Here is a 14,804-nt window from a genome sequence, read left to right on the forward strand (position 1 = left end):
TGCTGTAAAAATTGTTTATTAATAAATGTTTTGAAAAATTAGATTAAGCATTCCAGGGTTTTTAAGGTGTTGACAATCTGTTTTGTAGATGCATAGAAGTTGCACAGTTTGTTTGCAAAGTTAAGTACTTTTCAATGGTAATAATACATAAAAGTATAAAGCAGTAAACTATCACACACAGTCCGCAAGTTTTTTTCTTTCTTCAAATTGTTTGTCTACTACAAGTGAAAGAGCTTGAAGAAATGCTGTCATTGTAACACTGGGGGACTGAAAACATGAAAATATTCTGTTAGATCCATCACACCAATAGGCATACAAAGCACAGTTATTTGAAAAGGAAGTATTTGACTTTCATGTTAGAAAATATTCAGAATGCTAAACCTCATATAAAGGAAGCTTTGTTTTAAACCAGCTAACATAGCTTGACTTTAACTTTACTATGTAAAGTCTTCAGTCAATCAACATTAGTGAGAATTTGCTTCAACAAAGATTTGAAAAAAATCAGTATTATTTATGAAGTGATAGGGGTTTCTTTCAGCAACAAACCATGAGAGAACAAATATTAATGGTTTGTCACAATATATCAGTAGTGGTATCGGTCTTCTTCAATTTCATTTTAAAATTATGGGCAGCAGAAAATTGTTTCAGTCTTGGAGTGCTGTAGAAATAGTGTAGTTTAGATTATCAAAAAGTTTTAGGACTAATAATTTACTTAAGGCTAGTGTTCAAAGGTCTTCCTACCTGGCTCAAAATCAAACCAAATTATATAGAAGAGAATAAACTTACTTGAATATAAAGTGCATGTGCTAGGAAAGGAAGTTTTCTGAGGACCCGGCCACTAAGACCTTCACTTCTTCTATAATAAAAGAGAGACATAAGCACTGATAAAATGCTAAATATTCACTCATAAAAGATAACATTTCCTCTCTCCTTCACCCATAAATTACTCTAATGAAACTCAAGTCATAATACCTTGCTTGCTCACTTGCAGGAGTTTTAGCAGAAGCTGGAAATGAATGGACAGTGTATGGGAGGCCACATGGTACAAAAAAGTAAAAAAACGGTAGAGAAATAGCATAGTCACAATTGCCTGCCAATGCTTCCATCATGCCCCTCTACCATCACTGTGACATATGTCATGAATCTAGAGGAGAATATCGGTTGATCAGGATTTGCAAACAGTTTGGTTTGGAAGGGACATTTAAGATCAAACCATTCTATGATTCCATGATATCCTCTGAAACTTCAGTCATCTCATTAAGTCAGACAGCAATTTGTCTAGAGAATTTCAAAGGGCAGAGCAGAAACCAGTCATGTTTGATACAAAGAAACATTTGCAAATCCCGATCAATTCCACTTATCTGCTGATATGTTTTGCACTAACCACAACAATATTAAAACAAACAAAAACGCCCAAAACAACAAATAAGCTCAAGATGTTTCAGAGCTCTAGCTATTACTATATTAAATTACTTTCAGACATAATTTCATAATTCATTTATATATAAATATGAATGCATATACACACACATACATATACTTATGTAGAATTAAAAAAAAATATTACCTTGAGATTTCTTTTAGTACAAGACTTAACCTGGACACATTATTTTCTACAAATCCAATCATTTCTAACTCTCTGAGTGACAAGAGATGCTGTCGAGGATATATTATTTGGCACTAGAAAGAAGAGTTACACATTGTTGTATGAAACCTTAAAAAAACATTTAAAATTCAATTCTAAAAGAAAAGTATAAATACAGAGTAGGAATAAAATTTGGGTGTTTTTGTTATTGACGAAGTTTGATGAAGATATCAACTTTAATAAAATAGGATGTTTTATAGTTCTGCTTTCAAAATATTACCTTCATCAGCTCTTCCAGGCAAGAAAGATATATTCTGAATATTGCTGCAGCAGATGGAGGGCCAATGTATTGCTTTATGTCTGCTCTGTCTACAAATGCCATGTCAATCTTCTCCGTAATATTTGAAGTAGTCAGGATAACTACATTGGGATACCTTCAAGATAAAAGCACATTCTCAGGTCAGATGCGCATGAATTAGCTCCTCCTGGCATGGGCAAATGGACGCCTTCCTTCTTATGACTCAAGCCATTTCATGCAATCAGCAGCCACATCACTCTTACCAGCTAATAATTATACACTCTTTGACAGTTATCACTGATGAAATTCAGTGCACAGTCTCTTTCCTTCAGCTATTTTGCAAGTATCCATAGTTTCTCTAACCCTATTTTAGAAGTAGTATACATTAACTACTTCATTTGAAGAGAGTCTAGCAGCACAGTCTTTGCCATAAATAAAATTACAAAATTAAAATATTTCAATTTACAAGTCTTATCTATACATTTTCCATTTCACTTCAGAAGGAAGTATGTAATGTAACTGCTAACATGACAAATTCAACACTGCATGACATTAGTGTGAGGTTAAAGGGAAGTAACAACTCCTTACTCTAACAAAAACGGAAATAAAAGGTTTAACCACAGCTGTTTTTCAATGAAGCTTGTGTACTGCGTTTGAATTAACTACTTACCTTCCACTAGTAGCAACACAGGCCCAAATACCAGGGCACCTGTCTTTCTGTGAACAGGGCCAAGTATGCCCAAAGAGGAAGTGGCAATAATAAAACAAGAGATGTGCTGTATTAAATCCAGCAAAATGGACAAAGAACCAGTAATGATTGCTTATAATCAACATGTTGTACAAGTCTGCTTTAGACTGAACTGTTAATGACAAACAAATTCTTCACTGATCTTATTCTTGTCTCTCCAAAGTAGATAAGATGACCTTGTGTGCTGCATGCCTCCCCAGCTTTAATGGCATTATGTTATCTGTAGTTCATCAAACCCAGATTAGTTCACTGTTGGAGGGCAGGTTGCTCGGCAGCACGTAGCTACTGATTTACTAATGATTTACGATGTAATCTTGGATGAAAGGGGCAAGTTATACCTGCATGGAATGTGGTGTTTCTAGTAGAGTTCTGTACTTAACAACGTGTACTGTACACAAAATTAGCTTGGGTAACGGTACTGTTCTCTTATACGCTTGGTCGCATAGACCCTGTATCCCTGGAAGCATATATGCTATATAAGATGGTGTGTTGCTACAATAAAGTGGAAGCCGTGAACTCATATTGAGTGTTGAGCTTCCCGCACCGTGGGGGGTGACCCTGTGGGAAACTTGGGGAGTTTCCCAACAGTTCACCTACTCATAAATTTCTTTTTGCAATTAGCACCATTAATGAAGAATCATTTCTTAACCAATTTAGATTAGTATTCTAAATGTGAATTAAGATTTAGAGTTACAGCAGTTACCTTTTGCTGCTGCAATAAAATCAATTTACCTTTTAATCTGATCTATTTGCATCAGTACAGCATTCACTACACGAATAGCATCTGAAGGCTCTGTGCCGGCCTTGAAGGCACTGCGGGCTGCTGTGAGGCTCTCCACCTACAAAAAAAAAAGACAAAAAAAACAGAACCTCCAAAAAACAACAACAAAACCCCAAACCAAAAAAAAACATTCCAACATTAACACACAAAACACTGCACATTTGGAATGCTGGCAGTAAGCAAGTAACCCTTCAGATCCAGTTTGGTATCTGAAATTTCACCTTCAAAATCTTTTGTTAAGTAGAAATTTAGGGAAAGAGTGAAGACAACATCAAGGGAAAAAAGTGTAATGAGTGAAAACCCTGTTTAGAGTGCAGAATTTGGGGTGTCTTCATTAATTCAACTTCTGGGAAATAAAAAGGATAAAATAAATAAATTCAATTTAAAACAAGCTTTAGAATAGGAACTTCAAATAAGAAAGCTAATGAAGTACTTAAGTACTAAATCAGGCATGTCCAACCCGCAGCCCAGCTCAGCTGGCAATGTGTCCCCCCCCATCCTGCACTGTAAAGGCAGTGGCTCTTTTCCACAGCAGCCCTGGGTGTGCACCCATTGCTCAGCAACAACCAGTGCGCCATTAACACAGCGTCAACTGAAACCAGGCCGTGGGGAGAATAGTGCTGAGCAGTGCTGATTGAAGAGATGGCAAATAACTGCGTGCATTTTTATACACTGGCAAAACACAGTGCTCTGAACAGCGAAGAATACACAGCTGTGCTTTCACTTTTGATAAAGGAATTAGAAAATAGGTTTCAAGATCGCAAAAAAAAAATCATTAATTTATGTTTACATCATCATTTTCAGTTGATACCAGTGCACTACCTGCAAATTTCCAAATGGAATGTGTAGAGTTGCAATCAGATATTCAACTCCGAAATCTGACCATGTCATTTTACCAGACTTTCATAGAATCACAGAACAGTTTGGGTTGTAAGGGACCTTTAAGATCATCTACTTCCAAACCCCCTGCTATGGGCAGGGACACCTCCCATTAGACCAGGTTGCTCAAAGCCCCATCCAAAATGGCCCTGAATGCCTCCAGGGTGGGGCATCCACAGCATTTCTGGGCTACCTGTTCCAGTGCCTCACCACCCTCACAGTAAAGAATTTCTTCCTAATATCTGGTCTAAGTCTACCCTCCTCCAGTTTAAAGCCATTCTCCTTGTCCTGTCGCTACATGCCCTTACAAAAAGTCCCTCCCCAGCTTTTCTATAGGCCCCCTTCAGGTACTGGAACGATGCTATGAGGTCCCCTGGAGCCTTCTCTTCTCCAGGCCGAAGAGCCCCAACTCTCTCATTCTTTCCCTGTAGAGGAGGTGCTCCAGCCCTCTGATCACCTTTGTGACCCTCCTCTGGACCTTCCCCAACAACTCCATGTCCTTCTTGTGTTGGAGGCCCAAGAAGTGGATGCAGTACTCCAGGTGGGGACTCACGAGAGCAGAGGAGCAGAATCACCTCCCCTCAACCGGCACGTCATGTTTCTCTTGATGTAACCCAGGATACAATTGGCTGCCTGCGCTGCAAGCACACACTGCTGGCTCATGTTGAGTCTTTCATCAATTGATACCCCTAAATCCTTCTTTTCAGGGCTGCTCTCAAGCCATTCTCCACGCAGCCTGTATTTATGCTTGGTATTGCCCCAACTCAGGTGCAGGACCTTGCACTTGGCCATACTTAACACAGAGTTGGCATAGGCCCACCTCTCAAGCCTGTCCAGGTCCTTCTGGATGGCCCTTCCCCCTAGTTTGTCAGTTGCACCACTCAGCTTGGTGTTATCTGCAAGTTTGCAGATAACTCACTCAATGGCACTCAATCCCACCATCCATGTTGCCTACAAAGATGACTGGTCCCAGCACTGATCCCTGAGGACCAGCACTTGTCACTGGTCTCCACTTGGACATTGAGCCATTGATTGCAACTCTCTGAGTACAATCATCCAGTCAATTTTATCCAGTGTGTGGTCCATCCATCAAATCCATTTTTCTCCAGTTTGGTAACCAGGATGTCATGTGGGATGGTGTCAAATGCTGTGTGCAAGTCCAGGTAAATGGCATCAGTTGCTCTTCCTTTATCCGCTGATGCTGTAACTCCATAAGGCCACGAAGTTCATCAGACATGACTTGCCCTTGGTGAAGCCATGTTGGTTACCACCAATCACCTCAACTTCATTTTCCATGTGCCTTAGTAGGGCCTTCAGGAGGACCTGCTCCATGATTTTGCCAGGCACAAAGGTGAGACTGACTGCCCAGTAGTTCCTTGGATCTTTTTTCCCCTTCTTGGAAATGGGGTTATGTTTCCCCTTTTCCAGTCAGCGGGAAGTTCACCAGACTGTCATGACCTTTCAAATATGATGGATAGTGCCTTGGCAACTTCATCCACCAGTTCCCTCAAAACCCATGGATGGATCTCATTGGGTTCCATGGACATGCATACCTTCAGGTTTTTTGGATGGTCTTAAACCTGATATTCACTTACAGTAAGCAGATCTTCCTTCTCCCAGTCCTTACCTTCGCTTTCCGTAATTTGGGCAGTGCAGCTAGAGCCCTTGATGGTGAAGACTTTCATAATCCTCATCTTACCAGAGAGAAATATCAATCACTTCACAGTCACCTCTTACTCATGTCATCGCTTTTTGGCAGTATATACATTTGTGATCAACTGTTTTCAAGGATGAAGTACAGGAGGAGTAAAATTTCATCAAAAATCTCTGATGAACACCTAGAGATCTCACTAGGAATCGCAACCACTGCCATCAAAGCAGGCTGATGTGTTAATTTCACAAAAAAAGTCAAATATTCCACTAGTTTTATGTTTTTGTTCCTTTTTAAAAAATATTTTAAACAAAAATATTAAAAATGTAAATGTTTTGTTATTTATATATTATTGATATTGCGTATTTTGCGAGAGCTCTGAAAGTAATGCTTCCTGTTTTATTTTATTGGCTCACGATGTCTGAGGTGGATATTGGTGGTATGGCAGTAAAGGCTGAAACATTCAAACAGTTGATGCGAGCACAGTAAGGCGGTGGGTGGTACATTTCAGTACTGGCAACAATGGTTCACCTACACTGGTGCAGATTGTTACAAGAACAGCATGCTGGCTCTTGTTCATCACTGGAAAAAATGCAAAGCTGAATGTGGTGACTACACTGAAAAACAGCGTTTTGTAGCTGAGAATTTGCTCTATCAAATAGTGTTATTGCACTCTTTGTATTGGTTGTAGTATTCATGGAAATAAATAGGAGGCATTACTTTCTGAGCAACTTATGGCCCAAGACAATTTCTATTCACTCAACGTGACCCAAGCAAGCCAAAAGGCTGGACACCCATGTACTAAATGGTTATGTATCCAAGCCTGGGAAGAGCAACTAAACAATAAACTGAAACCAAATTAATTCTTTTTAGAGCTTTACAACATATGCAAGAACACTACAAATATGAATCCAGGCTACTTGGAAGTTTAAAACAATATTTCACTTGTAAACATACAGGAGCAAAGTAAGCGTCACCAAGAAAGGTTTTGCTTCATTTTCAGCTGGAATACATCTGCTAATTAAAAACTTTCTGCTACATTTTACATACATCAAAACTATTGGAATCATACCTCATCGATCAGTACAAACACAAGAGCATCTTTGTCATCAATTAACTCCTGAATCTTCTGGAACATCTTGGTTACAAGCTTGCCACTCTAAAAAGAGGTCATATGCATATATTTAGAATCATAGTTAGAATAGAATAGAATTTAGAATTTACTATTCCCCTAGCAGACTTTTCAAGTCTTACCATGTTAAACAATGGAAAACTATTTTTATTGTTGTTTATTTTAAAGTAAATCTCTAATATAGCTTCTATTTAATTGTTTTCAAGCACATTAAGTATCCTGAATAATCTTTGGTGCAGACGCTTATGTTATGAACGAAGCTCAACAGATACAGTTTAATTTATAAATAAGTCAGAGTCCACTTACTAAGCTACATCAATACATACCTCAGAAAACCATTTAGAGAAAAGACTATGGCTGTTTATTTCAATTAACTGTCCATATCTATACCTAAAACATGAAGGAAAAAATAAGCATCAACTCTGTTGCATTGTAAATAAAAGCCAGTGAGGTCAGTAACTCCTTTAAGTCTTATTCCCTCCATTTTCAACCATGGAATTTTTTGAGTTAGTACTTTAATTTACTTAGTTCTAAAAACACAACATCTGGTTTGTTTTTAATTATAATTTCCAGAAACTTGTCTCACTATAGCTCTCCACAATAAATCATTACCAGGATTCCTTCATTAGAACTGTTTTGACCGTCACTTCCGTATAATTTAGGAAATTGTTTCTGTGTTAACGAGCTCACTCCTCTGTGCATGCAAGATTATTTTCAGTATACCAAGTAAGCCTGTGAAGTTTATTTACTGTCTTAAGGTTTTTTATTCAGCTATTAGTTGCTAAGAAGTTTATGGTTAACTTCATTACTTGTCTGATATGTATGATACACAGACTGACTTCTGCTGACTGCGGTATTCAGAGAATTCAAGTACAAAACACACTGGTATCTACTAAAAACAGGTTTTCTTGAACATGAGTACACAAATAGGCTTAATACTCTGTGATACTTCACTCTTTAGTCTTCACAGATGTTTATCATGAGCACAAACAAACGACTATATTGCCACTTGAATTTGTTTTTCATAATTCAACACAAACCATTAGACATTTAGAAGGATTCATAATACTCTATCTCTCTTTTATGTTAGATCAATTTTACTGCTAATTCAGAGCCATGAATGTAAGTACACGAAATCAAGCATTATACATCTTTGGGCTATTGAAAAAAAAAAAAACAATTACCAACAGTTAGCTAAAGTGAATAAATTCCAGAAGGATCACCTGTACGACAGTCGTATCGTCAGCTTCTGAGCCAATGCTTTGCAGAGAGAGGTTTTACCAGTTCCAGGAGGGCCTGGATTCAAATCAAATTCATACAATATATTACAAAGAATCTACATCAGGTAGTTGATGACAAAATATCTTTTTAACTATTGTATTTCATTAAAGCACTAACTGCAGACAACAGTAGGCAAGGACTGGGCATATAAGGGTATTTTGAGAAGACTGCTCACGCAACTACAGTTCTAGAGCTGTGCTCTGTTGTTAGCTTTGAAGCTGTATCATTCTCAATCATTAGTAGGTTAGTATACCAGCTTGTATACAGACACCACAGAGTTAAAATAATCCAACAACATTGGAGCAAGGTGTTTTGCTCTAGCTGGGCTTATGTATGTTAGCATTCTCAAAAATCTGTGCTATGCTTAAACTTTTATCTTTCTGAAACATAACCTGCTAACATGCAAAACAGAAACCCATCACGTCCGGTTTGATCAGCTGTTCACATTCCCTGAATCTCCACTGTGAAGCAACTGAGAGTATCTCATGAGGTATACTACACAACAAACCTTTTGGATATGCCATGATGCCCTATGGAAGAGCCACAAAGATTTTCTCCAAACAGAAAAGCACAAATGTAGTTAAACAGAATATGAGTGTATGGAGATTGATTTTTAGGTTCTAAACAACAGATAACAGTAGATAGCTGACAGAACTTCCATTCAAAGTCAGTACTGCCTTTATAGCATAAATGTGGTGGTTAGCACTACAAGAGTTTCGGATTTTCCAGTATTAACTTTACTATGATCACAATAAAGAGCTCATTACTACAATTCTACACATGTATATATATAAAAAGAAAATCTTGCTGCATTAAATATTACAGATTATGTTGAATTAAAAGGTTATCATGGAAATGTTTGTTATGAGTGTTATTTTCTGAATACCAGTCTGGGTAACAACATTGCAATTAATCAATAGCAAGCTGCAATTTGCAGCAAAATTGATTCAGTTGATGTCAATCTCATAAGTTTTACAGTAAGCTTGGATTGACGGAATGTTACAGTTTCAGTCAGAGTAATAATTAAATAAGTGAAAGTACTGCCTTCATACTTGACAACAGAATATGCTATTAAAACACTTGAATAAATTTCTCAGTTTCCTCAAAAGTTTTCATAAAGGAGACATAACTAAGGAATTTTAATACTGCAAAGAACTGCCATTAAACTGGTTCCTGATATGCACAGTATCTGCATGTTTTTGCACCTTATAAAAAACTCTTAAAAATTCAAATGAAGAACATTACCTGTTGTCATTGCATTTATAAAACGTTACAATTTAAATTTCTGCAAAACATAGTAAATATGAACACTGATTTGATTCTGACATTACTTTACATAGAACTTTGTGCTAAAGAGAGAATTTGTTTAGAAGCACTGTTTACTGTAACACTGGAACACATGATTTCATTACACAGAAGAACTATACAAGTTTTTCCAGAAGGAAAGTATAAACAGATTGCCAGTGAATCAACTTATTTTAAAATAAATAATTCTTACCATGCAGCAAAACAACTCTATTCCATGTTATCAGGTTGCTGTCAACGTTTCTGTCAGAAAATAGTAATGTTGTCGTGACATAATCAAGTAACTAATAGATGAGTAGGGGAAAAAAGACACACAAATTAGAGACATATCAGCAAATACAATTACAAATGGATGCAATCTCCTAATTATTTCTACTGCATACTCTAACAACAAAAATTGGTTTTAAGTCTTTCAGTCTTAGACCACATTTTCTTCTGCAAAGGCTGGAAATTCATTTCCTTCCTGCCCTCAGGAAAAAAAAAATTGCACGTACTGGCCACAAATGGATTTCAGAACCTGTACACAGATGAACTAAATGCTTTACAGAGGTGAATTTATTTTCATTTTTCACTGCTCCCTTCTAGTGTATGCTCAATTCAGATCCCAAGTACAGAGTCAGAGACTCATACTCTATTTTTTGTTGTTATTACAGCTACACATCTGTTGTAGCCAACCCACTAAACAAAGAATTTACTGTGACATTTTAATTGCTTTTGTATTTGTATCAGGTATTTATAAACTGGTTATCCTTCCAAATAAATAAAGTTGCATATAAATTTCCTTGAATGTTTAAGTCTAAATAAAATGTTAATTCATTGCAGAATTATCTAGAAAACACAAGTAGAAAATTCCTTCAATTACACGAATACAAACCTGACGTATTAATCTATTCTGATTTTTACCCTCATTTAACACCTGACATCTTTTTATTTTCTGTTACTGTCACCTGTAATGGTTTTGATCCATGGTCATATTAATAAGACAATAAAATAGCATTCCTGCCACAAGATGGAGCAATTATGCAGCAGGAAAAAAAAAAAAAAGCTGAACTTCATCAAGCATGTTTGCCAATAATATCCTGAGAAAGACAGACACCATTCTGAAACTTAACAGGAGTCTTTCAGAGTCTGCAGAATCCAACCATACTCAGCCAGTTCCATAGTTTAAAAAAAATGAATATTCACCAGAATAACTTTTACAAAAAGCTGCAGAAGTGAAGTTCCTTCAGTTTTCTAATTAACTGAGCAAACACATATGAAGAAATGAAGTATAATTTCTGGAATGACCACCAGTGAAACTTCTAATATGGAAACTAAGATATACACTTCCTTTTTTGCAGTGCAGGCTTTGCAGTATTATCTACTCATATGCATTTGAGATATGATGATTAATCTTAAAATGGCAACTTTGTCTTTTTTTTTTTTAAGCATACAACAGTTAGATTTAAGTATGGAATTACTAAAAATATACAGAAATTTTGATAATAATGTAAAGATTTGCAAAATGGCTAAAACTATGCCACCCTTCACAGTGTAGGAGTGTACTAAGCAGACATCAGAATTCTCTCTTGAGCTAGTTATTGCCAAGTAAATTCTCCATACAATGCAGCAACTTCAGACTGGGTACATTTCAAAGCTTACTTCTCAAGCAATTTTGTTACTAATTTTCAACTTACATGTGATTTTACTTCAGTGTCGTATATAAGACTTTCCCAAAGGCCATGGAATTCAGCTGTGAATGCAATACATTACACATCCATTTAAGGCAAATCAATTTAAGAACTTCTAATGTACCATTTCATCACAAAGCAGTTTTCAAATTATTCTCGGACAAAATTAAGGATCAAGAACAGATCTGGGAGAGCAATCAAAGTATATGGAAAAAATATATGGATTACTTCTCAAAAAACAAACTCTACTTTCTAACAGACAAATTTAGCAGCTTCAGAACTTCTGTCTCCTCAAGTAATTGTGAGAAGAAATTCATCTTCTTGAACCTTCTATCAATCTTATGTAACTTTTAACAAAAAAGGGAAAAAAATATATACACACATACATACATATATGTATTTATCATTATTTAGTTCTGCCTATTGAAATAATTTTTTCCATCTTGAGCAGGGGAAGGAGCTACATTTTCCCAAGATAAAAAGTTGGAGTGGGAAGAGGGCTTTACACATAAATATATATTAAATATATTTTTAAAATAACATCAACAAATACAGGAAGAAAATAAAAAGCAGTTGAATAATGTATTTTAAAAAACTATAGCTGTAATCAAACCAACAATTTCTAGCAGTTGCTTTCTACCTTACAGCAGGAAAAAGTGAAAAAGGACTGTGATGGAGAACTACAAACCATAATAGTACAGGAATATCAAATTATGGACTGAATTCTCCTCAAAGAGAAATGTTGTGAATATTGATGCTTTTCACAATGTGAAAAGCGCAAGAATTGTCATAGACTCACTCTCTCTTTGGCCTCGAGCTCACACCTATACTTCTTCCAGATACAGAATCCAGCCTCCACAGGCACTAGACAACAGTAACTGGCAGGCCATGCTCTGTTGCAGAGGAAGCCATTACTCCTTCCGGAAAGATTTTGAGGACTCTGTATCTCTTTAATTTCTTTGCTCCTACTTAGGTAAAAAGCATTCTTCATACATGTGACGTGAGCTTCACATTTCCTTCTCTAGGCAAATTACTGTTTTCTTTAGAAATAGAAAACCAATCTGCAAGTTTACGGAAAGCAAGATATTGTGTTGCTGACAATAGCAACAATAACATCTAATTAAAACCTCGTTCCAATTTTCTTTGCAATAGGTTACTAGCACATAACTTTATGAACAAACGCATTTTATGATTTATTTGTCAAAAAACATTCAGGATAGTACTATTTGTTTAAAATCTCAGTTTTTTCCCCAGATTACCAGGTTTTCAACATAGTCATACAGGAAGCAAGCTGAAATCATTTCAAAAATCAATTCTCGCAGGAAAAAAAAAAGAAGACAAAAAAAAGGAAAAAGAAAGGCAAAAGATGCAAGAATCAGGCTCCTACAGAGCATCAAGTTCACAATCACTTCCAGCTCTTGTGCCTTCTCTGCTGTGGATTTGGTAAAGGTTTTATACAGAGATTCAAGTGTTGCCAGATCATTGGCTTCTGTTTAAGAATGTAACAGCAGCATTGTCTTGCAGGCTGGTAGCCAGCTGTGAGCTCTGGATAGCCAATATTTAAAATGATGAATTTCTTGTAGGTCATCAAATTAAAATTTGATGCCTGTAGGGTTAAGTATTTGCATGCTTGTGGTTTTGACTGTATGTTTTCAGGCTTTATTCCACGGGATCAATTACTTTGACCACAAATATTACAGAAAAAACTGGTACTTCGTGGAATCACCGGTAGTAACTCAGTCAAAATCACAAAAAATTCCAGATAGATTGGCTCCATCCACAAAGGACAAAATTATGCACATACTCTCTTTAGAAAATAACCCTACTTATAGCCCTTCCAAGATTTTCTTTCATTGTAATTGCTCTGAATCTTCCAGAATTATCAGGTGGGTACCTGCAGGTAGCACCCAGTGGTTAGCTGCAACAATATCCTCATTCTCTTCTTCCAAGTTTTCAATGCTTGGCCCTTCTTCATTCAGATGAAAAATATGAAGGGAAAGACTGCTTTTGCTCAAGTCAATAGGCTAGGAGAGACGTAAAAAGACTTTCAATACATCATATTTCTCACTTCAGAGACAATTAGAAGATATGAAAGTTACAGTACTCAGCTGACATTCAGCTTTGAAACCTACTGTTTCTGTTACAGACTTTAATAATGAGTGTAAGCTCAAAAAACTTTTCCCTGTTTATGCCAGTTGGTCTAGTAAAAGATACTACCTTTTTCTACCCATCCTGCATTTGTTCTTAGGCTATCACTAGTTCACCTACAATTAGTTCACGTGCATATGAACAAAGCTGTACATTTTTGATTAATACCTGTCTTTCTTTCAATCTCAGCTCTGTATCCACAATTGACACAGATTGCACATTGCTGTTAAGGAAGCCATCATCAAATTCTGTCCACTTGTAATCACCAAACACAATGTTATGTCTGTTCAACAGTTTTAGGACACTCATCCTGATATCTTCTTTCTTTGCCGTACTAATAAGAAAGAAACAGCGTTATTTATGGCATTAACATTTATAAGGCAAGTAATATCTAATATCTGAAACAACATCAGAGTGCTTATGCCTAATACAGTAAGCCTCCCTCAGTGGAAAATAGCCTCCATTAAAAACAAACAAACTACCACACACACCAAAAGCAATAACATTCTGTAGAAACAAACAAATAAATTTAGTTTGTCTGCAAAAGTAACAACTTTGATATTACTACTTTAAAAGACACAGGCCAGAAAACACTGTTCAATCTGTCTGCAATCAAATCAGGGGTCGTGGGATGACAAAGCTAGAAATTTCCAAGAACAGAAATAAATATGTATCAATATGTTAACTGTGTTTTACTACAAGTAGTAGAAAAATTCAAAGTCAAACTACTAGACTGAAATTAGCTTGGAAGCTCAATTATCCCCTCACTCCTATGAACAACTGATATCTCTAGACAGAGGCTTGCTATAAGGAGAACTCCATTAAAAAGGTGAAAACTCCAGGAAAAGGAATAACACTTTAATATTCTAGAAAGGTGTTAACTTAATTTTACAATTTGAGTCCAGTACCTTGTCTTTCAACCCTGATGAAGATTTTCTTCATCAAAGCAGCGGATATTTCTTAGCAGGGCCCTCAATATACTCACCCATTTAGTCCCAACAGACAAACAGGTAAGATAAGGAGTGGATGAATGGACAAGGTGCCTGGACTGTCCTGCTCAGAGTGATTAGTAGTCTAAGTGGAGCAGCAAGTATGTGAGGCAGGGAGAGCGTAGGGAACAATTAATGTTGGGACCAACACTATTTTTAGATCTTCATTAACACACTGGACAAGGGGATGGAATGCAACTGCATTAAGTTTATGGATGATGCTAAAGCAGGGAGGACTATCAATATATTAGAAAGCAAAACTACCATTCAGAGGGACCTCTGCAGGCTGTAGTTAAGGTTTAGCAAGAATCTCTGGAAATTCAAAAAAAGTAAAAGT

General features: G+C 36.5%; 1 protein-coding gene across 4 annotated transcripts in view; it reads right to left on the reverse strand.

Annotated features, from left to right (window-relative positions):
• Nucleotides 1-14,804, reverse strand: part of TRIP13 (thyroid hormone receptor interactor 13) — a 16,041-nt gene continuing 1,237 nt past the window's right edge. For 3 of the 4 annotated variants that reach the window (XM_021385375.1, XM_021385377.1, XM_021385376.1), the window contains exons 3-14: nt 13,647-13,812; nt 13,225-13,354; nt 11,337-11,392; nt 9,854-9,944; nt 8,298-8,370; nt 7,401-7,464; nt 7,015-7,101; nt 3,364-3,470; nt 1,866-2,019; nt 1,568-1,680; nt 787-856; nt 1-267 (exon numbers count right to left, since the gene is read on the reverse strand). In XM_021385375.1, the coding sequence (XP_021241050.1) occupies nt 172-267; nt 787-856; nt 1,568-1,680; nt 1,866-2,019; nt 3,364-3,470; nt 7,015-7,101; nt 7,401-7,464; nt 8,298-8,370; nt 9,854-9,944; nt 11,337-11,392; nt 13,225-13,354; nt 13,647-13,812 (1,207 nt within the window). In that variant the 3' untranslated portion in view covers nt 1-171. The remainder of the gene's footprint in view (nt 268-786; nt 857-1,567; nt 1,681-1,865; nt 2,020-3,363; nt 3,471-7,014; nt 7,102-7,400; nt 7,465-8,297; nt 8,371-9,853; nt 9,945-11,336; nt 11,393-13,224; nt 13,355-13,646; nt 13,813-14,804) is intronic. The other variant, XR_002434716.1, reaches the window with a different exon arrangement.

The sequence above is a fragment of the Numida meleagris genome, chromosome 2, assembly GCF_002078875.1.
Source record: "Numida meleagris isolate 19003 breed g44 Domestic line chromosome 2, NumMel1.0, whole genome shotgun sequence".
Taxonomy (NCBI): Eukaryota; Metazoa; Chordata; class Aves; order Galliformes; family Numididae; genus Numida; species Numida meleagris.